At 48.0% G+C, this 22970-nt stretch overlaps 1 protein-coding gene across 4 annotated transcripts in view; it reads left to right on the forward strand.

Annotated features, from left to right (window-relative positions):
• TRAF3IP1 (TRAF3 interacting protein 1) overlaps nucleotides 1–22970 on the forward strand; it is a 1297461-nt gene that overhangs the window by 421132 nt on the left and 853359 nt on the right. For all 4 annotated transcript variants that reach the window (XM_069616014.1, XM_069616012.1, XM_069616015.1 and 1 more), the window contains exon 5: nucleotides 7048–7440. In XM_069616014.1, the coding sequence (XP_069472115.1) occupies nucleotides 7048–7440 (393 nt within the window). The remainder of the gene's footprint in view (nucleotides 1–7047; nucleotides 7441–22970) is intronic.

The raw sequence follows: 22970 nt of genomic DNA on the forward strand, positions 1-22970 counted from the left end.
CGGATCCGCTTTAAGAGGATTAAACCAAATGTGTCCAAGGTCACACGGTTGCCGTGCACAAGTCTTGTAAAGGTTCAAAAAGGAGTTGGACCAAAGAAAGGGACCAGTTAGAGGGTCAAGGCGGCCAGTCCAGTCCAGAAGGTTAAGGGGTTATTATTACCTTGTAGCAATCTTTAGAAAGGGAGGCCTCCTGGCGGACCCAGTACCTTTAAAGTGGTGAGAATGCTCCAGCGGGGGCAGTTGTTCCTGGCAGCGGGTGCAAGTCAGTGCTTCGTCCGGGGGAAGAGAGGATCTCGTCGTGGAGGAAGACAGGAGTCTGTTGCACTGCCAGGGAAGAAACCAGCCGCAGAGTTTCTCGGGTACAAGGAGCGGTCCGGTGATTCGCGGGTCAGTGGTGAGTGGCTATCCGGCTGCCGGGGTCCTTGGCACGGGCAGTTCGACCACAAACCAGGCTGGGGTCCGAAGAAAGAAAGGAAAACTGGTTGTGCCCACCAGTCAGGGGAAGAAGCCTCTCCAGCCGGGAGATCTTCTCTGTCGTCGGGAAGTGGTGAGTCGGTTCTGCAGGGCTCCACCGGTGGTGTCGTCGTGGTAGGTCGGCTCAGCTTCTCCCTCGTCGGATTCTCAGGTCCTGTGGCGACTTCTGAAGTTCCAGTCCCCAAAGCCCTGCTTTTATGCAGAAAACCCCCATTCACTCAGCCTAGCTGTCACTCAAACATGCTAAGTGGTGAGCCGGCCGGCTCACCACTTGGGCCAATCACACAAGAGTGCGACCTGAGTCACCAAGGTAACTCGGTCAAGGGTGCCTAAATCCCCTCCCGCACCCCCTGTGGTACCCAGACACAGTGGCACCACTTTTGGAGGCTTCTGTGGAGAAGCCCGCCAAAAAGTGGAACAAAGGGCTCGACTTGGGTTGGAGTCACAGAAGAGAACACAAACGCCATTTTAGAATCGAGTCTTGCCAAAAAATACCAACCGGCGAATTAATATTAATTAAATAAACCGGCGGTATGTTCGAGGCTATGCGAATTAAATAATTAAAGTTGGTAGCCTCGAACAATGGGAAAATCCCATAGGAAAATATTTGCGGTCGAAATATAAAAAGTAGTCTCCACTGCCACCAGCCAAAACTCGATCAGGGGGGATGTAGACGTGCCCCCTCGACTAACAGACCCCGGGGCAATCAAATTGCCCCGACCAGTACGTCCACAATATGATGGTTTGTACTGGTTTCTGTTAATAATTTGGGACTAGTAAAGCCAATGGTGACTTAACATGCCCTGGGAGACAGTAGTCAGTCCTAGGGTATGGGTCTATGGTGGGGTGTCACTGACACCCCTGTGTTACTGCACGGAGGGTGCTGTGTAACACACATAGGAAAAAACACATGAGACCCTATGGAGTAAAGGACCCCATAGCCCATAAAACACATTACCAGTCAAAGGAATACCATAAATCATGTCCAAGAGTGGGAGAAAGAGTCTCACTCTTGGCAGGAGGAAAAAAAACAAACTCCAGAAATCCAGCAAAGCTGCTGGGGGACTCACTAGGTTAGGAAATTCAGCCTAAAGAGAGAATTCTCCCTAACATCTATCGATCACAAGCACAGAAAGTACCTGAGGTTCGCAGTTGGCGGTTTTCATTATCAATTTCGAGTTCTGCCATTTGGCTGACCTCTGCCCCGAGGGTATTCACCAAGTTGAAGGTGGTGCCTCTCCCCCGAGGGTATTCACCAAGTTGAAGGCGGTTCTCCTACCCGAGGGTATTCACCAAGTTAAAGGCAGTGGTGGCAGCGATTCTCAGGGGAGAGGGGATTGACATCTACCCCCCATCTGGACGTTTGGCTGATCAGGGCATGTTCTCCCGAACAAGTCCTGGAACATCTGTGTCACCTGCCACTATCTCCACAGACTGGGATTCTCCCTCAATTACAAGAAGTCCCACATGATACCGTCTCAAAGACTCCAGTTCATCGGAGCAGTTCTGGATATAATCTTGGGAAAAGCCTTGCCAACCGAGGTGAGGGCTCAGCACATTCTGCAGATGGTCACCAAATTCCAAAGTTCCCAGCGTCTTCCGACCCTCGACTTTTTGAGGTTGCTTGGCCTCATGGCTTCCTGCTTTTTTCTGGTGCCAGAGTCTCGCCTGAGAATGAGATCCCTTCAATGGGCTCTCAGTACACAGTGGTCTCATTTGTCAGGCAAGATGTCAGACCTCCTTCAGGTTCCAAACAGCGACGCACAGGATCACCTGTGGTGGGCCTGCAAGGACAATATTCTGAAGGGGGAACCCTTTTGGCAACCATGGCCGCCAGAGATAATTGTAGCGACGGATTCCTCACTCACGGGGATGGGAGCCCACTACACCGATTTGACAATCTGTGCTCGTTGGTCTCCATCAGAGTGCAAACTGCACATTATCTTTTGTAGCTGAGTTCGATCAGACTTGCGCTGAAGGCCTTTCTGCTCTCTGTACGGGGACACTGAACAGAGAGGCAATGCAGCTCTGGTTCTGGGCAATGCAAGAAGGAATCCCCTATCGGCAGTTCACCTATCCAGAGAAGAGAACATGGCGACGGATGCTCTGAGCAGGCAGAGCATGGTCTCCCATGAGTGGGAACTAGCTCAGGAAGTCCTTCAAAGATCTTCACCCTTTCGGGAACCTCTCAAGTAGACCTGTTCACGAACCGTGTCAACCGGAAATGCGAACTGTTCTGCTCCAGGGCATTTCCCCTGGAAGAGCTCTAGCAGATGTGGACTGTACGCGTCTCCTCCAGTTCCCGTCATTGCTCACTTGATCAGGAGGTTGAGAAAGTTCGGAAAATCCATGATCCTAATTGCCTTGGATTGGGCCAGGAGGATGTGGTACCCGGACCCTCTGGACATGTCCATCTGCCCACCTGTGCGTATTTTCTACAAAGAGAGGACATTCTCTAGCGAGCCACCCAACCATCACGCATGGTTTCTGAGAGGTTGAGGTATAAGGATTGGGACCTCCCGGATGACGAAATTGAGTTTTTGCTTTCGGCCAGAAGGCCAGCAACAAAATCCTTGTATCGCTGCCATTGGAACAAATTCTGCAGCTGGTATAGGGGAAAGGATGTTACCCTTTTCTGTGCACTACACCTATGGTGCCCTTTTTGTTACTTTTGGCTAATCTGGGGCTCCAGATTGGGACCATTCAAGGATGCTTGGCAGTGCATTCCATCTTCAAGCGCACCTCGGAGGAGGTATCTTATTTTAAAATGCCATTAGTTATACAGTTTCTTAAGGGACTCACTAATGTGTTCACTCCCACCCGTTTTCAAGTCTTTGGTATCTTAATCTGGTATTAAAATTCTTGATGTGTGCTCAGTTTGAGCCACTTCATTCATGTCTGTTAAGACTGCTTACATTTAAAACCATTCTATTAGTGGCGGTAACATCAGCCCGCAGGGTGAGTGAATTGCAGGGCATATCTAGAAAGCCTACATTTACCATTTTATACAAGGATAAGGTTGTTCCCTGGGTTAAACCTTTCTTTTTACAGAAAATTGTCAGATTTCCATTTGGCCCAGTAGATTGTGCTTCCAACTTTCTATCTGCCACCTCACCCTAGCAAGGAAGAGGAACGGCTACATAGACTGGATCCAAGAAGAGCCTTGAGCTTTTACATTTCTCGAATGACGAAGATCCGTCTCCATGACCTACTTTTCATTGGCTATATTGGCCACAAACTGGGTCTTCCAGTTACTAAACCAACTTTGTCGAGATGGATAATTCTTGCTATTCCAGAATGCTGCAGATTGGCTGGGAAAGATCCCTGAGAAGACCTGAAAGCTCTTTCTACAAGGGGCATGGCAACATCTTCCACTCTCCAAACAGGGGTGCCTTTAAAACACATTTGTGCGGCAGCCACTTGGTCTACCATCCACACTTTTACAAAGCATTACTGTCGTGCTTCATACTCTAGCCAGGAAGGAGGATTTAGGAAAGCAGTCTTCTACTCGATCCCTGACAAATCTTGAAACTGAAAATTTGTACTCCCACCTCCAAAACATTACACTGCTTTGGTAGTCTATCATAAAATGACGAATATGTGGGAGGACACAATCCATTCAAAGAACAAGTTACTTACCCTATGGTAACTTTCTTTCGACTGGATGTTCCTCCCAGGTATTCTTCATCGCCCCACCCATATATATAGACAGTGGCATAGACTGCACGACGGAAGCCCTTGAGTGACATTGAGTCGACCGCATCGACGCACAGTGCCCTCTGCTGAATTATTTTTCCAAAGAAGCTGAAGGATATCGTATCAAAAGATGAGGAATACGTGGGAGGAACGTTACCAGGGTAATTAACTTATTCTAGACTGTGAAAAAGCAACTTAATGCCACCGGCCACTATTAAAATGCCAAAAAAGAGAAGTGCTATTGGGGGATAATTGATCAATGAATCTACAGTAATGGGCAGACTCAGACTGGCCTATAAGGCAATGCCCAGACCAAAAATAGTGTGGCACAGTTTTTTGGCCAATGTGGACCAGATTGATGAGTTGCTTCACTATGCTGCTACTAGTTTTGACCATTGTGCATGAATAAATATTCTTTAAATTGCACAATTTGCATCACATGTATCAAAAAAACTCCCCCTTGTGTACAATTCAAACAGTCTGTCACAAAAGGAGTGAATTGCCATTTGCAACTGTGGGACACTTTTTCATTGGTGCCCGAGACAATTTATGCCCCAGTCCAACCCTGGTGATGACTACAGCTTATAAATGCTGTGGCACACCTACCACAACATGGTTAAAGTAAGAAAGAGACTGTTTTTTATGGGTAAGAAGACGGGTATACCAGCAGCATACAATGTGCACATAGCTAGCGCAACCTCATCGGATTCAATTACTGACATTGGGACGCTGTGCAAAAGGTATTTGTACTTGCCTAACGGTATTCGTACTGAGGCACCAGCCATCATTAAGAGGGGGGGGGGGCAATTATCTGCTAATGTGGTAATTAAAACAGTCTCGGGGGAACTGAAATGCCCCATCGCCAGTCTCTGATCCCCCCCAACCCTCCCCACCCCCCCTGCTCCCCCATTCAAACCCTCTTAACACCCCTACCCCCATTCTCAGTTCCACCCACCATAACCCCCTATGTAGCCCCACACCAACCCTACCTAGTGTATTCCCCCGCCCGACCACCTTACCGAACCCTAACACCTTTATTGCCCCACCTACCCTACGCCCTCCCATCCTTCCTCTCTCACTCTCGCTTTATTTCTTACCTTCTCACTCACACCCTTTCTCGCTCGTATTTTCTCTGGCTTATCAATGGCATCCTTTATCAATGGCTCCTCCCTTACTATATTCCCCTTCTCATTCCCTTCCACAACTGCACCGCTTACTCCCCTTAGTCCATCCTCATTTGAAACCTTGCACACTCCGCCTTGCACCCTATGCCTATAAATGCAAATTCAAAGAACAGTGAATGGCAAAACGATTGGCTTTGTCAATGCTTGTTCTGACTAGTTACCAATCGATTTTTGTATGTTTAGCATTACTCACCTTGAACCCAAGAGTGTGGCAGGTTTGATAGCCCAATCTTCCGTCCGTGTTGAGGAAGAGCAGCATTCCGAGCAGTTTGAAAAGTGAACATATTGTCCATAGCATACTTGTTTAATAGCCTTCTGATAATGTGGCATGGAGCTTGAAAAGACCAAAGCTCAGAATGGGTCCTAGGCATTGAGCACGGATGTGTCAATGGGGGACAAGGGCTTACTAGACAGCCGCCAGCAGCAGTATAGATAGCAACTGCCAGGCCCTCAGTTAAGCAAGCAGAACGTGACAATCTCAGCTCCCTTAGCTCCAGGCTCAATGGCTACAGGAGCAAACACTAGTGAAACCCACTACAGGTCCTTGTGGGTCATGAGTACCCAAAGTGGAGTCCACCTGAGCTTCCATTTAATGTATTGTGACAGAGAGCTAATGTAAGAAATGGGGGGAGTGGAAAGGAAAATGCAATGTTTACACAGATTTTGGACATATGGTCTCTGTTCTTTGTACATTTATAATCGGACGTGAGGGACCGGGGAGGAGGGGCAACTGCATTGGAGCCCCGTGCCTGCGGTATCCCTGCCTGTTGTCGCCGCAATGCACCCACCCCCTCCCCCGGGGAGGGGGCAGCAGAGTTGCCCAATGTTGAAACTCAATATAGATTTGTAAATGTTGCCCTTCAAGTATAGTTAGTTTGGAGAACGCAAACTCTTGGCTGATTCATATTCATTAATGGCCCTGTTAATCCATTTTCTTGTGTGTATATTGAATCAACAGATTGGCACATCTCTGCTGTCACTGTTGTGTATTAATACACATACCATTAGTGAGCTTCTGCATTGTTGGGTATAATGAATTGACTCTTTAAATAACTGTATGCACGTTTACTGGTGTTCTTCGAATTCTGTATCAGTTTTCAGCCAACAATATTCTTTCTGGTAACATCCTGCACTATTTAGTGCTCCTTTTGTTTAATAAGTCAAAATACGCAATTCACACACTTACCCTGTACTGTTATGGTCCATTGTGTAGAGGATCTTTTATTTTAACTCAAACCCTAACTTTTAGGTTTACTCTAGCCCCATCTCGAATCAACAAGCTATTGCAAATTCCTAGCTTTTGTCACCCAAATGCATTATAAACCAAACATTAGCTTCCTGTAATGGTACTTTACATGTGGGGGATGTTGTATACTGCGGTCTATTGGAAATTATGTTCCAGTGTGTAAAGGAGGAGGAGAATATTGAAAACGTACATTGACGTTGCTGGTGATGTTTCTTCATGCACAGATGTTTTTTTTTAAAACAAACAATATTTTGTCATCAAGTTTATTTCTCTTAGGTCGAGTAGATAAACTAATGGATTTTAAAGATTGTTTGAGGCCTGCTTTCAGTTAGTTAAAGCAAATGATTAGGGGCTCAGAAACCATGCCTTTGTTTGTGTAATGGCTGTCTCTCCCTTTTTTAAACCCCATTTAAATGTTCACCACTTGCTCTCTTCTCCTTTTTGCAGGAACGGAAAGCCTCTGAAATACGAGACCGGAGTGCAAGCAGAGAGAGAAAAGAAAGGGAACATGTGAAAGACGAAGACAGGAGGAGAAATGAGAAAGAGAGGGAGAGGACTGTGGAGAAGGAACCAATCCGAGAAGATGAAAGAGCAGACCGCGACAAGAACCGGGGGAAAATGACCAAGCCAGAAAGGGAGAAGGACAAGAGTCGGGAAAAGGACAGAGAAAGAGGGCATGAAAAGGATCGCAGAAGTGACGGAGGTAAAGGGAAAGAGAGAGATAAGGACAAGCCTAAAGAACGGGAGAAGGAAAAAGGGAAAGAGCGTGACAAGGAACAGGAACGGGATCATGAGCGGCGGAGAGACCGGCCGAGAGAAGCGGAACGAGGAGAGAGAAAGGTGAGTGTTGGGCATTTGAAGCAGGGCAGGCACACACAGATTTGAGAGCTCAGTGTGCCAAAAGAGAACGTGGATGCTCCGAGGAAAATTAACCTTGGTCTGATAGGCAGATTGAAGGTTTTAAAGTTCAGCTAGCTAGGAAGGAGTTGGAAAAGCTGTCTAGAGGAGAAAAGCATACATTTAACTGATTGATTCGCTGTGGGGGTTAGATGGCCTTGAAATCACTGTGCTAATGGAAGGGAAGAGTTTGTGAAGAGGGAGACACAGAGAGAGAGAGAGGGAGATACCGATACAGACCCGCTCAGAGCGAGAAAGAGAGAGGGAGCGAGGGACACACAGGCAGAGGGGCATGGAGAGAGACACACAGACTAAGACAAGACACAGGCACAAAAGATGTAGGCACCCACATGGACAGACGCACACATGGACAGACGCGGACACAAAGACACACAGACACACGCTTATTCACTCATAACACAAGCATACACGTATCCATACACATATTTAAATAAAAAATAAATGAACATATACATACCTTCTGCAGGGCCGTGCGCATGCGTGCTGAAATGCCCCGCTCCATGTTGCTCCGTATGTGCGAGGAGGTGCAGGAGCTCCCCCTCGCACATTCAGTCATGCAGTGCCCATGCAAGGCTGGCGATACACAACGCCCCCAGCATTGCATGGCTCAGTGAGCATGTGCGGCTGGGGAACTGAACTGCCAAAGTATTTCCCTTTGACAGTTCAGCCAGCCCAGGAGCACTCGCGCAGCTGGAAAAAGCAGCTGAGGGAGTGCTCAGTGTTTCACTGGGCTGGCTCCTCGGCTCCTCCATAATGGGTGAGGGGGCCACTGGGTGGACGCCCCTTGCCCATTATGGATGAGCCACCCGGCTCAGACTGGCCAATAGGGCGATGCCCGTACCAAAAAATGCTAAATGCCAGTGTAGGCCAGTCAAAATGGGCCACTTTTTTGGCCAATGTGTGCCAGTTTGATGAGTTACTTCACTGTACAGCTAGTAGTTCTGACCATTGTTGCTGAATAAATATTCTTTAAATATCACAATTTGCTTAGATTTGAACAAAAAACACCCCCTTGGGTACTATTCAAACCGTCTGTGACTAAAGGAATAAATACTTTCATATTTCCGGCGACATTTTTTTTCCCCCCCCCCCCAAGTCTTTTTAAACCCACCATAACATTCTTGGTGTTTTGAAAACATGGCCCATTGCCCCAATCACAAGGCTGTCTGGACTATACTACACTGATGATCCTAATAAGGGTGAAACCAGGTATGTAGTCCTGACAGCCTTGGAAAATATCTGTCATGGGTTGATTAAGTTTTATGTATAAAGGAGCACTGTCCTCTAAGACCAAGATAATTTCCTGGAGAAAACGATTTGCATTTGGGCTCATTTGCATACCCACAATGCCTTGCTTGTGTGGCTAAGAACTGGAGGTGAACTTCCAGCGATGGTTACTAGGTGGCGTTTTAGAATGTGACTTGCCTGTAATGGACTATTCTACATATAGCGGAAAGCATGGCCAGCAGCTCCAGAAATAGTGGCTCTCTTAATCCTCTCCATCAGTCCCAGCAGGAGAACACTCTAATTGAGGGGTTAAAAAATGAATCTGCAATTCACTGTTGCGAATGCACTAATAGCAAAACCGATCCGGCAAAGCTGCAGAATTCAAAAAGTGAATTTGCTTATAAATTCAATATTGAAACCGGTGTGGTGCAAAATTGTATGACTCATAAGATTATTAATCTGAAGCCCTGTAAGGTGGGCTTGTTGTTGCACACCTTACGGCAAGAAAATAGGAGGATCTGGCGACCAGTGGCTGGTTTGCATAAATAACGTGAAGCGGTTCCAGTACAGCATTTATTTTTTCAAAGCGAAGAGCAGGACTGGCAGGCTGACCTGAAACAGTTCAGCTTATTTAGCAGACTCAGATAGGCATTTCCTGGGGCCTGGTGGGGTGGATGGGGCTTCTGGGAAATGCGGGGCTGGGAGCCAGTGTGCAGTGGTCCCTCACTGGAATCGTTGCCGCCTCAGAGGATTAACGGTTGATTGCTTAAGCATTTTGTGAGCCCCATGACTACTTCAGAAAGTCTATCTGTTTGGAGGCCATTGGCCTGAGGCTCCCTAGGGAGTAATACCCCTGAGTCGAAGAACTCCCCAAGGAGGGTCAGCTGGAACCACGTCAGTAGTGGCAGCAGCATGAAGGGAAACCTGCAGAGCCGGATGAGCATCACCCATTTCACCCGAGCCCCCAGCCAACACCTTTCGTAGAAAAGAAGCTAAGAAATCGTTAAAAGGTAGTATGGACATTTTGTAACTCTCCTGCACAGCACCAGAAACAACTACCCTGGTCACACAACAGAGTGTAAACAACATTACATGACTCCATTGTAAAAGAAATGTCACTTCTAAGAACAGTGGTGTTAAAAATATAGCTGACATTGAAAATTGACTTGACCAACTTCGAGGTAGTCTGTGCCAATGAATATATTTTGAATGATGTTCTAGATAAAATCCCCACATTGATATAACTACAGGCACTTCATTAATTAATTAATGGTAGAGAATCATCAAGAAGTGGTAATGTGAGTCTTAAATTATTGAGAGGGGGATCGGAGGAGGGAATTGTATCCGCCACATTGTTACAGCTGTTCCTTTCCCTTCTACTGAAGCAAACATGGAACTCAATCAGGCACAAAAAATGGGGAGATATGGCAATTTTCTGGAAGGCCGAGCCAGAGATTCTTTTTGAGCCTCAATTCATGACTTTTTAGGAAGAAATGATTGCACGTTGACAGACAAGGTCCGCTGGAAATGGATAAATTCCATGCATACACCTTTTTTTTTTTTTTTTTTTTTTTCTAATAGAGCTATTATTAACCCTTAGACCAATTACTAAGAGACTAACAAAAGATCATCAGATTGAGTTAGCTTTTTCTCTATTCAGTTTGAACACAATTGGCTATACCAGAGGGTTACCAATTTGGAACAAGTATTCCCTCTTGAATATTCCAATATTGGTGAAGGAAGAAAAAAGGCCAGAATCAAATCTGCTGGTGAGATGAGCGAATCCCTAGTGAACCCTTAGCCATCAATAAGCTTCAATAGATGAAGGAGCTTAACTGGTTTGGGAAATGTTTAGCTTTACATAGATCATTTCCATAGGCAAGACTCCTACATTCTAACTAAAAGGTGACTCCTGAAACTTTTTTTACCTCTCTTGGCAATCATTACTGAACTTTAAATGTGTTGGTCTTCTGGATACTTGACAGAATGCCGTTTTATTTGACAATGTTGACCGTTTCACTGTTTACTTTGAAGGTGTCCTGTGCGTAGTTTCCACAGAGGGGGCTAAGTATTTGGGTATCATCAGTGCAATTAGTGTAGGTGATATCCAGCCAGTTGAGGTGGTTGAACAGGTGCTTTGTGTAAATGTAGAGGGTGAGTTAGACACAGGAGACTTGTGGGACACCACAGGAGATGGGATTGGGGGGAATTCTATTGGCTAGGAATGCTAAAATCCATTTAGCTGCCTCGTTGGGCATGGGAAGTGAAGTGGTGGCATAGGGTGGCATAGGGTCTGGTGGTCGCCAAAGTCAAAGGCAGCTGAGAGGTCGAGGAGGAGAGAGAGGTTGTCTGAATCTATGGCATCGTCAATTTGATTTTTGAGGTCTAGGATGGCTGTTTATGTTCCATGTTTGGGGCGGAAGCCAGATAGTAGAGGACTCAGGATGTTGGGCTTTTCAATGAGGTCTTGAATTTGGAGGTAGGCTACACTGTCCATGAATTTCAGGAGGAAAGGGATGGTGGTGATAGGTTGGTAGCTATTAGGGGCTGCTGGGTCTAGGGTGGTTTTTTAAGCAAGGGAGAGACCCATGACTCTTTGAGGGTTGCGGGTACCGAGCAGGATGCAAAGGAGGGGTTAATAATGGCCATAATGAAAGGGAGTAGAGGTTCTCCAGCATAGCGTGTGGCATGGATTCACATGTTCATGAATATTCCCCGTCGTCAGGCTGGGACTCCTCGGTAAAGAAAAAATCAGTTTCAGTTTTGTTTCTAACTGTCTTTCTTAGTAGTAACCAATCACTGGTCTCTGGGTCATACTGCCCCCAGCCAATGACTGCCCTCTCCCTAAGCCCCTCCCCTGGCAGCCATCCTCCAGATTTTTACCGCACGTTCAAGTGTTGGGAGTCCTCGTGCTACAGCTCTCGAGCTTTTACTGCGTTTTGAGATTTTGAGAAAAAAAAAAGTTTAATCATTTTTTCGGTCAATCGAGCCTCAAGCTCCACCATTTCTACTTCCGATCAACGGGGACCCGTTTCGGAACTTTTTACGCCCCTCAAGGGCAGAATTATCGTTGACTTTTCACTTCTTGGAGGATTCCAGAAGATCTTTGAGGCCTACCCCGCGTGGACATGCCCAGGACAAAGGAAACACGACACCCGGATCCAAGCGGTTCAGGAACTGCCCTGGATGCAGACTACAGAATGTCTTCAAGGAGGGCGAGCATTCCCGATGCCTCTACTGCCTTCACGAAGACAAAACGCATGTGGAGAAGGACTGCATTTTGCCAGAACATGTCGGAACGGACGATGAACGATCGGCCTATCCGCCTCACCAACTAGCTGGAAGGAAAGAGCCCAGCAGGTGAGAAGAAGAAGTCTGAGTGGTCTTCTAAGTCCTTTGAGGGCGCTTCGGCGATGGGGGCCCAACAAAAGGCAAAGCACTGCGAGTCCACGGGCACCGGGAGCGCCGATCGGTCGGGCTCCTCAACAGCCAGGCACAGTGTAATTTCTCTGACGCCATCAACCACGAGCCAACGCTCTAGCTTGGGGAGGAGAAAATCTGAGAACCCGGGTAAGCTTCTGGAGAAGTCCCGGTCGATCCTGATGGAGACAGTCGAGGGGGAGCGAGGCGGTGACCCTCCAACCAAGGTGACGGCCTCAGGCGCACCTAAAGTCATGAAAGCCCTGATTCCCCTGGCTTAGGCCTCTATTGAGGGAGTCGTGGCAGCTCTGGCGAAGCCTGTGGAGGCTACCCCAGTGGAGGCGACCTCAGGGCCTAGAGTTTCCCTGCCACCGCGGAGGGAATCCTCTTTTCAGCCCATCGATAAGACCCCCGTGAAAACCCCAGTGGAAAAAGAGGGGGGGGCCCGATGGCCATCACGGACACTGATTCTGCCTCTGAAGAGGAGCTGGCTGCAGTCGCGAAGATCATGGACAGAAAGTTCGAGGAGGTCCGGCCCCACGAGAGGGATCCCGACGAGGCAGACAAAGAAAGCAACGACGAGGGGCTCGTGGAGGAGGATTCCACTCCCCAGCCGTCCCGCCCATCACATCCGACACCTGGGCCACAGTCTTGATGGCGATCCAGGCCTTGTGTACGGAGAGAAGGACGAGGTTGCCCTTTCCTACAACGGACAATCCAGCGGAGCCTGGACCATCTGGAAGTCGTCCAAGCTAGGGATGTAACGGTATAACGGTATACCGTTAAAGATACCATGAACAACTTAATTGAACAATAATAACCGTGATGTTGTTTATACCGGTATACCGTTTATACCTTTAAGTGTGCTTCTAAATCTGATTTGGAAAGGCTGCAGTAAGCAAGTGCTGCGCAGTCTTGGTCTTGCACTGTTGGGTGTTCCGTTTGCCAAGGGGGCCTTCTTTGGCAAACAAGAGCATATGGAAATTGAGTCCATATTAGTAAATGCAGCTTTGCTGCTGTGACCGCTCTTTCTCTGTGATCAGTAGAGTAGAGGAGAGTCGGGTCAAAGATCAGCCGACTTTGCGCAAATTTTGTTGAAATCTGCCCAGTGCCTGAAACTTTGTGTTCCCCATGCAATGCTGGAAACGATAAGGTGACTGACTGGCTCTATAAGCATACCGGAGACTCCAGTTCATAGACTCCGCCAGACCTGGATTTCATGGGCAAACAAGAACAAAGTTATTTTGTTTTGGGCATTATTTATTTGAAAGGCAGCATACGGATTTTAAACGTTTTCACACAGTCATGCTGCTTGGCGCTACAGGTCACATCTATGCATCACGAGGGTGAGCTGAGGGCCTGAACTGAAAGTGAGCCTTTTATTTTTCCTGTTGTTCCTGTGTAAACAAATGTAATAAAACGTTCAGTGACTTGCAAAACAGTGGAGCCAGGAGCACTTTGCTTAGCAACCACTCAGCCAGCAGGAGCAGAAATGTATCGATGCAGCCTGGTCTGGCATCATGTGCCATTAGTTCAGTAAGTTAAGGTCCTACTGCACTGAGTAAACACACATTGGAACAGCTCTTGCTCTGGCTGTGCAAATTGTAAAAAAAAGGACCACCATTGAAGTCATGCATATTGAATTACTCTCCCCAAGATTTAGATTCAAGGAACTTAAGTTTCTCATGGTCATAGATTGGATCGCCATCCAGTTCTGTGTTAGCTTAGAATTCTGGGTTTTCCCACCAATTTGAAAGATGGGAATCTACACATCCCAGAATTCAAAAGTGGGGAATGAACTGGATGCCCTTCTGATGCATGTCCCCAAACAACTTTAGCTCTGTAGACCAGGCATGGACTGGCCTTTAGGGCAACAGGCCCATTGGTGAACCAAAAATGCAAAATGCTTGTGTGGGACAGTTTGATGAGTGACCTCACTATGCGGTTAATAGTTTTGACCACTGTTGCTGAATAAATATTCTTTTAAATGTACAATTTGCATCACATTTGATCAAAAATCTCCCCCTTGGGTACTATTCAAACAGTGTTCCAAAAGGAATGAATTCCCCATTTGCAACTGTGGCCCACTTTTATGTTGGTGCCTGAGACAATTTTATGCCCCAGTCCGACTCTGCTGTAGACTGTGAAAACAGTGGGGCTATCAGTGCTTTCTGATAGTAAATAAACTGCCCCCCCACTGTCCTCTGTGTAGATTTGCACATTGCCACTCCAGTTGTTGCTTCGCTTGATCCTTCACCTACCTGCCTTCTGTATATGGCACTGGACGCAAGCAGGCAGGACAGATTATACATTCAATATGAAGTATCCAGAGCAATGGGGGTGAAATATTTCTTAGGTCTATTCTCAATTTATGACATCACCCATGAAAGCATTCCTCCCTCTGGACTCTCATCACAAGGGTCCTAATGCACTCAGGCCTGGGGGAAACAGTAATGATGGGGCTGTGGTGAGGTGGTGGTCTAAGCCAGATTTGAGCCGATATGTATTTTAACTGTCATTTTCAAAGTTCTTCTTTTTGCCACTATCTTTCAGAAGGTAAATGAACATGTATTGCAAGAATCAAGCAAGAAATCAACCGCGCATCACTGAATGCTGTCCCTTTAGGATTACATGGGCAGTGGTGACTCTGACATCAGATTCGTAATACACCAGGCAGATGGTAAACAAGCTATAGTGATTAGATCACTATGCAACCTTTCGGTGTGTCTGTGTTGGCTATGACATTTTGACAAAAGAAACACAATGACATGGGCTTTCAGACCGCACATGAGTGACTTTTCTCCCTTTAATGGGATAAAGAGTTATCAAAACAAACTTTCGAAGGGATTGTGTCCTCCGACGTATTCCTCATCTTAGATATCTCCCTCCAGCTCTGCTGGCCTCAGAAAATGTTTTCTCTAGAGGGCGCTGCGCGTCGACGTCCTCCGAGTCGATGTCCCTCGACAGCCGCCGTATCGACGTCGACGTCATCCTGCCTATAAAGGCCGCGCGCAGCGTCCGTTGCTCAGTTCCGTTTTTCCACGCTTACTCAGTGCCTCGGAATACCGTTGCTCAGTTCTTAGTCAGATTAATCCTATTTACCTCGAGTTATTCGATCCGTACTCGATGGCTTCCTCGTCGGAACCGACAACTCCTCGATCCGGCTTCAAGAAATGTCGAGATTGTGGGAAAAAGATGTCGTTGACTGATCCTCACAGAGTTTGTCTGTGGTGTTTGGGAGCTGAACACCATTGTTCGGAATGCGAAGACTGTATGTCCATGACAGCTAAGGCCCTGAAGGAGCGTAGGGGAAAGCTGGAGAAAGGTAAGACTTTTAAAGCTTCTTCGTCGACGAAGTCGAGACATTCGTCTCCTCGTCACCATTCGCGCTCCAGGTCTCGGAGTGGGTCTCATCACTCCTCGAGATCGAAGCACTCGAAGAGGAGACGTCGAAGATCCCCTTCTCCCTCTTCCTCTGTTTCGCCAAAAAGAATCCCTTGCCCCACGAAACATAGTTCCCGGGCTGAATGGGAGGAATTCCGAAAAAATATGATGAGCGTCTTCGAGAAAGCGGCCTCGACCCCCTCGAAGACTGCCGAGAGCGGTGCTCTGGTCGAAAGACCCGAAGGTCAAAAACGCCGCGAGTCGCAGTACCCGGCGAAGGAAACCTCTCGAGCGCGTCTCGAACCCTCGAGTAGGACTATGACCTCCAAACCTTCCTCGAAGGTTCCGTCGACGAGGGTTCCGTCGAGGTCGATGTCTTCGACGCCGTTGTCGAAGGGACCTTCGACACACGGGTCTGACGACTCGACGCCAGCTTCGACACCGGCGTCGACGCCAAGAAAAGTCACGGTTACCACACATCCAGTGACTATCCCCAGGTCCTCGACGTCGATGGCTTTGAGATTGTCGAGTAGAATTCCAATTCTGTTGAGGTCTTCGAGGCCTCCGCCTTTGTTTTCGACCCCACGCTCGAAGCCTTCGACCTCGGCGTCGACGACATCGACGTTTTTGAGGCCGATAATGACAAGTTCGGCACCCTCTGCCTTGGAAATGGGATTTACTCCCTTTATGAGTTCAGAACAATTGAGAACTATGTCCTCAATTTTGGAAGAGGGTGAATTGTCTGAACAGGAAGACACATTTGAGTTACAGGGACCTGTAACCCCAATTAGAGAGGAATTTTCCTCTGAAGAGCGCAGGTTAAAGGATCTTCATGATTCCTTACATGAGGCAAGTGGGTTAGACACTTCCCCTGAGGTGGAGTTTGCTAAGCCAGACCCAGGGGAGCATGCTGAAACCCCCTACAGAGCCTTAATGGCCAGAATCACAGAGTTCATGGGGTGGTCTGCACCTTCACAATCTTTCCAACAAGATGACCTCACGGATATTCTTGACAAAGGCCCACAGGAGGATCCTGTGGTGCCTTTTCATAAAGCTCTTCAGAGAAAGATCATGACAAACTGGGAAACCCCAGATGTAGTACCAGCAGTAAATAAAAAACTGTCTACAAAGTACAGGGTATCTTCTACAGACCCAGAGTTTTTGTCTAAACACCCATCCCCAGAAAGTCTGGTGGTACAGGCAGCATCCTCTACCGATGTCAAGACGGCTTATCCTACCGTCCCACAGGACAGGGACGATAAAAAATATGATGCTATGGCAAAGAAAGTCTTTTCAGCATGTAGCATGGCGTTAAAATCTGTTAATGCTACTTGCACCCTTGCTAGGTTCAGCCATACACTTTGGGAGTGTGCTTCTACAGCGGCTGACTGCATCCCGGAGGGAGAAGAAAGGGATGCGTTCCTGAATATTATACAGGACGGTAAAGACGCTATGTGCGAATCCCTCCAGACGGGCATTGATTCGGCTGACAGTATCAGCAGAGCAATGGCGGCAAGTGCATCAACCAGGAGATTCGCTTGGTTGAGAAAGTCTGGTTTTGCCCCAGATGTGCAAGCCAGGCTCTTGAACATGCCATTCGATGGCTCTTCTTTGTTCGGGAAAAAGGCGGATGACAGTTTAGAGAAACTGCAAACTTCAAAAGCAGCAGCAAAATCCCTAGGAGCTGCAATCCGTCAGACTCCTTTTCGTCCCACAGGAACCTCTGCGAGGGGCAAGTCCTTTCGCATCTACTCCGCATTCGGAAGAGGTAGAGGACGACCGGCTCAAAGGGGTCGAAGAACTACCCGAGGTGGACGGGGTAGATATTCAAAAGCCGCAGCAACAGCAGGTACCTCTTTACCATCGGCATCTGCATCAGCCGCCCCAAAACCACTCTGAGGACTTCCCTCACAGGACACCTGTAGGAGGCAGGTTGACTCAACATCTGGCGGTATGGCAGGCTATCACGTCAGATGCTTGGGCATTGGAAACAGTTGCCCAAGGTTACTGCCTGCCCTTCCTACGTATACCTCAGTCATCCACCGGGGATCAGCTCTCAGAAAGCTCCAGATCCGCTCCTCTTGCAGGAAATTTGGGACCTGCTAGAGAAAGGTGCCATAGAACCGGTACCTGTAGCGGAGAGGAACAAGGGCTGGTACTCCCCTTACTTTCTCATTCCAAAGAAAGACGGCCGACTGAGACCCATCTTGGACTTGCGAGAATTGAACAAATTCCTCAGAAAAGACAAATTCAAGATGGTCACTCTTTCTCAGATCCTCCAGGCCCTTCAGTTCCAGGACTGGTTGGTATCTCTGGACCTTCAGGACGCTTATTTCCATGTGCCTATCCATCTCAAACGCAGGAAATACCTGAGGTTCGCAATTGGCAACTCTCACTATCAATTTCGAGTGCTGCCATTTGGGCTGACCTCCGCCCCGAGGGTCTTCACCAAGTTAATGTCGGTAGTGGCTACAAGTCTAAGGAGGGAAGGGATTCACGTCTACCCCTACCTGGACGATTGGTTGATCAGGGCTGTTTCTCCGGAACAAGCTCAGATCCAGCTAAATCACGTGTGCCACTTCCTTCACAGGCTGGGCTTCTCCCTCAATTTAAAGAAGTCACAAATGATACCATCGCAGAGACTCCAGTTCATAGGAGCGATCCTGGACACTTCCCTGGGAAAAGCCTCGCCACCAGAGGTGAGGGCTCAAGATATTCTACAGATGGTCACCAAGTTCCAGCATGCCCAACGTCTCCCAGCCTTCGACTTTTTGAGGTTGCTAGGCCTCATGGCATCCTGCATTTTCCTAGTGCCAGAGGCTCGCCTGAGAATGAGATCCCTCCAGTGGGCACTGAGGACTCAGTGGTCACAATTCTCAGGGAGAATGACAGATCTTCTTCAGGTTCCCGGCAGGGTGGCTCGAGACCTTCAGTGGTGGGCCTTTCAGGAGAACATTCTGAAAGGAGAACAGGTTTGGCAACCCTGGCCGGAGATAACAGTAGTCACGGATGCCTCACTCACGGGGTGGGGAGCCCACGCCAACGACTTGACCATCAGCGGTCGTTGGTCTCCATTGGAGTCCAGACTACACATCAACCTGTTAGAGCTGAGAGCCATCAGACTTGCGCTGAAGGCGTTCCTGCCAGCTGTACAAGGGAAGAACGTCCTGATAATGACGGACAACACGGTGTCCATGCATTACCTCAACAAAAGAGGAGACATAGGATCACTACCCCTGTGCAGAGAGGCGATGCAGCTCTGGTTTTGGGCAATCCAAGAAGGAATCTCTCTATCGGCAGTTCACCTAGCCGGAGAGAAGAACTTGACAGCGGACACTCTGAGCAGGCAGAACACAGTCTCCCACGAGTGGGAGCTAGCTCAGGAAGTCCTTCAAGAGATCTTCGCCCTTTGGGGAACCCCTCAGGTAGATCTGTTCGCCACCAGCCTCAACAGGAAATGCGACCTGTTCTGCTCAAGGGAATTTCCCCCGAGAGGAGCTCTGGGAGACGCGTTCATAGTGGACTGGGAGTTTCCGCTTCTGTACGCGTTCCCACCGGTCCCTGTCATTCCTCAAATGATCAGGAGGTTGAGAAGATTCCGGCGAACCATGATCCTAATTGCCCCGGATTGGGCCAGGAGAATGTGGTACCCGGACCTTCTAGACTTGTCCATCTGCCCTCCAATTCGACTTCCACTCGGAGAGAACCTACTCTCACAGAAGGGAGGTCAGGTTCTCCATCCAGACATCAAAACCCTCAACCTTCACGCTTGGCTTCTGAAAGGTTGAGGTACAAGGATTGGGACCTCCCTGATGATGTTATGAAGGTGTTGCTTTCGGCAAGGAGGCCAGCAACAAAGTCTTTATACCGCTGCCGTTGGAACAGATTTTGCAGCTGGTGTAGAGAACAGTATATCGACCCCTTTTCATGTGGTACACCAATGGTTTTGTCCTTCCTACTATATTTGGCAAATTCAGGCCTTCAAGTTGGCACCATTAAGGGCTATCTCGCAGCGCTATCCATCTTTAAGCGTACTGCGGAAGAACCATCCTATTTCAAATTACCCTTGGTAATACAGTTTCTAAAGGGGTTAACCAATGTTTATCCCCCAAGACCATTCCAAGTTCCCCTATGGGATTTAAACTTAGTACTAACTTTCCTGATGGGTACACCTTTCGAACCTCTCCATTCTTGTTCGTTAAGATTCCTTACCCTTAAAACTGTTTTATTAATAGTACTTACATCTGCTAGAAGGGTGAGCGAATTACAAGCTCTTTCTTGTAAAGCCCCTCATACAATATTTCACAAAGACAAAGTTGTCCTGCAAGTGAAGCCTAATTTCCTCCCAAAGGTGGTTTCTGAATTCCATATCACTCAGAAGATTACCCTACCATCTTTCTATCCTCCTCCTCACCCGGGGAAAGAGGAAGAGGGGTTACACAGGCTAGACCCTAGAAGGGCTTTAAGTTTTTACATTAGTAGTCTAGCCAGGATAAGACAGGCAGACCAGCTGTTTTCTAGTTTACGCAGGTCACAAGCTGGGGTTACCAAGAACTAAGCAAACCATTTCCAGATGGATCATTCTAGCCATTCTGGAATGTTATAAACTGGCAGGGAAAGAGCCCCCTCAAAACCTTAGGGCTCATTCGACCAGAGGTATTGCAGCTTCATCGGCCCTCAAAAGAGGCGTGCCGGTTAAAGACATATGTGCGGCCGCTACATGGTCGTCTGTCCATACCTTTACACGTTTTTACAATCTGGATTCCTCCTCCAGTCAAGAGACTAGGTTTGGAAGGGCTGTACTGCATTCTATTCATCAATAGAAGACAGTGTGAAGTCAGTACTCCCTCCTCCGATAATAGAATACTGCTATGGGAGCCTATCTAAGATGAGGAATACGTCGGAGGACACAATCCCTTCGAAGAACAAGTTACTTCTTACCTTGTAACGTTCTTTCGATGGGATGTTCCTCCGACGTATTCCTCATCGACCCTCCCATCCATCCCTGCAGTTCTACTTCCCTTGTTGTTGCAGTTTACGCTCCTTCAGGGTGATTAGTTAGTCCAGAAAGTATTATTGTGGGCTACAAAACGGAACTGAGCAACGGACGCTGCGCGCGGCCTTTATAGGCGGGATGACGTCGACGTCGATACGGCGGCTGTCGAGGGACATCGACTCGGAGGACGTCGACGCGCAGCGCCCTCTAGAGAAAAAATTTTCCGAGGCCAGCAGAGCTGGAGGGAGATATCTAAGATGAGGAATACGTCGGAGGAACATCCCGTCGAAAGAACGTTACAAGGTAAGAAGTAACTTGTTCTTTTGTTGCAGTGAGGGGTCATGATGCCCATGTCATGTGGTTAAAAAAAAAAAATGCAAGTCGAGGCCAATTTTCAAAGCGATGACCTGTGACTGAGCAGCAAGCTCTTTGCTCAAAATGTGCATTATAACACTTCCACTAGTCACTCTTTCATTCAAGGCGATCGAGTGAGCGCCATGAAAGACCAATTCTGCAGCTACCTTAGATTCCTGGAGGATCAGCTAAATATGTGCAGAGACAAGTTTCAAAATGCTACCTTGCTACAGCTGGAAAGTCCTGCGTATTAGTGAGTTAATTAAAAAGCATTCCCTTAATGGTAAGTTAAAGAACTTCAAATGCAAAAAGGCAATGTAAAAAAAAAATCTTTTTTTGCTACAAGTAGTTTCAGTTGGAGCAGTTTCTAATGCCATTCCGTAAACCACACGTGGCAGATATGAAATCAATAGGAAGAATAAATACAGTGCCAATAAGGAAAAGGATTTACTTTGGGTTGGCGGCTTATGTTTTCTAAACATACGACAATGGTGGATTTCCCTGTTTCTATCATCGAATTTACATATAAAAAGTCACACTGCGAAATTCACTCATCTCTGTGGGTTTTCCCTTCTGCCATACCAAAGGGTAACATGTCTGTGATTACTGAACACCTTTTGGCCCGCAAGTAAACTAAAGGCTGTAACGTAAAGAGAGAGAGTGCATGTGCGTGTGTTTATGCGCACAAGCGCATACTACCATCAGCCTCCATTGATCTGTGGCGTGCAGATTATCAAGATGGGAACATGTTCATCTTCACCAGTAGGGGAGCTAAAAGCCTAAATGACCGCTTACGAAAAGCTATTAAGTTTGCTTTTCCTGTTGCAGCAGGGCTCCCACCCTCCTCCTCTCCACACATGTGTTTGTGGTGTTTGTTGGAAGCAAGGGGTGGCATTTCAGTGGAAAGTATGTTAAAAAGCCCCATTATGGCCCTGGGTGCCTGGTTTTGTTTGTGATGATAAATCTGACAATGTATGACCTTTTAAGAAAATATTTGTTCAGTTTAGTTAACTCCACCTGCAATGCCGCGATAACTATGATATACCATCATTTGGCAAGAAGGTTATCGTACCGCCATAAAAGTAATACCGTGACACCCCTACTTCAAGCAAGCGGAGGAGAAGTCATCCCCCCTTCCTTTCCAGCCTTCACGGCCTTCGCAGCCTTCGTCCCCATCCCCTGGCCCGAGTGTTGACACGGGAACAGAGACAGCCACGACGGGGACGGATGACGATGGTGGTGACAATGAGATGGGCCTTCCATCACCACCTCCTTGGGGCTCCCTGCCCCACGAAAATTGGCTCCTTCCATGCCATGATCACCAGGGCATCCAAGCTCTTCCAGCTCTGCCGAGAAGAACAGAAGAAGGAAGGCTTCCTCTATCAACGGCGTGAGGCCAAGAGGAAGACGGTCCTTTCTGTCCCGTTACTTGACGGCATCTGGGATGAGGGACTGTCGCTCCTGAAGAACCCGTCCACGACTCCTGCCAAGAGAGACCGATACGAGAAGAAGTACCGGGTCCCGGATTCTGCCCCTTTGTGCCTTAGGGCACAGCCGACCCCGGATTCGGTCGTCTCTGCGGCGGCCAAGAAGAAAGCGGTGGGGGCAACGGCTTCAACTTCAACCTCCCCGCCGGACGGAGAGGGGAAGAAACTGGACGCCATGGGATGACAGGTCATCTCGTCGGCGGCGACAAGTAAAGCGGCCAACGCCCTAGCGATTGTGGCCCCATACGACAAGGAGCTTTGGTTTAAGATCGCTCCTCTGCTGGACTTCCTCCCGGACGACAAGAGGGCAGAGGCCCTGGAGATCCTGCAGGAAGTTGAGGTGTTGTCGGACCATGCCATAACAGGGGCCACGGACATTGCTGACACCGGTTTCCGCCAGTTGGGCAACAGTGTTTGTCTTCGACAACGGGGTTGGCTCAAGGCGACCGATTTCCACCAGGACGTGCAAACCAGAGTTTTGGACATGCCCTTTGACGGGAACAACCTGTTTGGCAAGACACTGGATGAGTCACTGCAGGCCATCCAGGCCGACACGGAGACGGCTCGGGCCTTGGGAGTTTTGC

The sequence above is a fragment of the Ambystoma mexicanum genome, chromosome 9, assembly GCF_040938575.1.
Source record: "Ambystoma mexicanum isolate Mex_15411 chromosome 9, UKY_AmexF1_1, whole genome shotgun sequence".
Taxonomy (NCBI): domain Eukaryota; kingdom Metazoa; phylum Chordata; class Amphibia; order Caudata; family Ambystomatidae; genus Ambystoma; species Ambystoma mexicanum.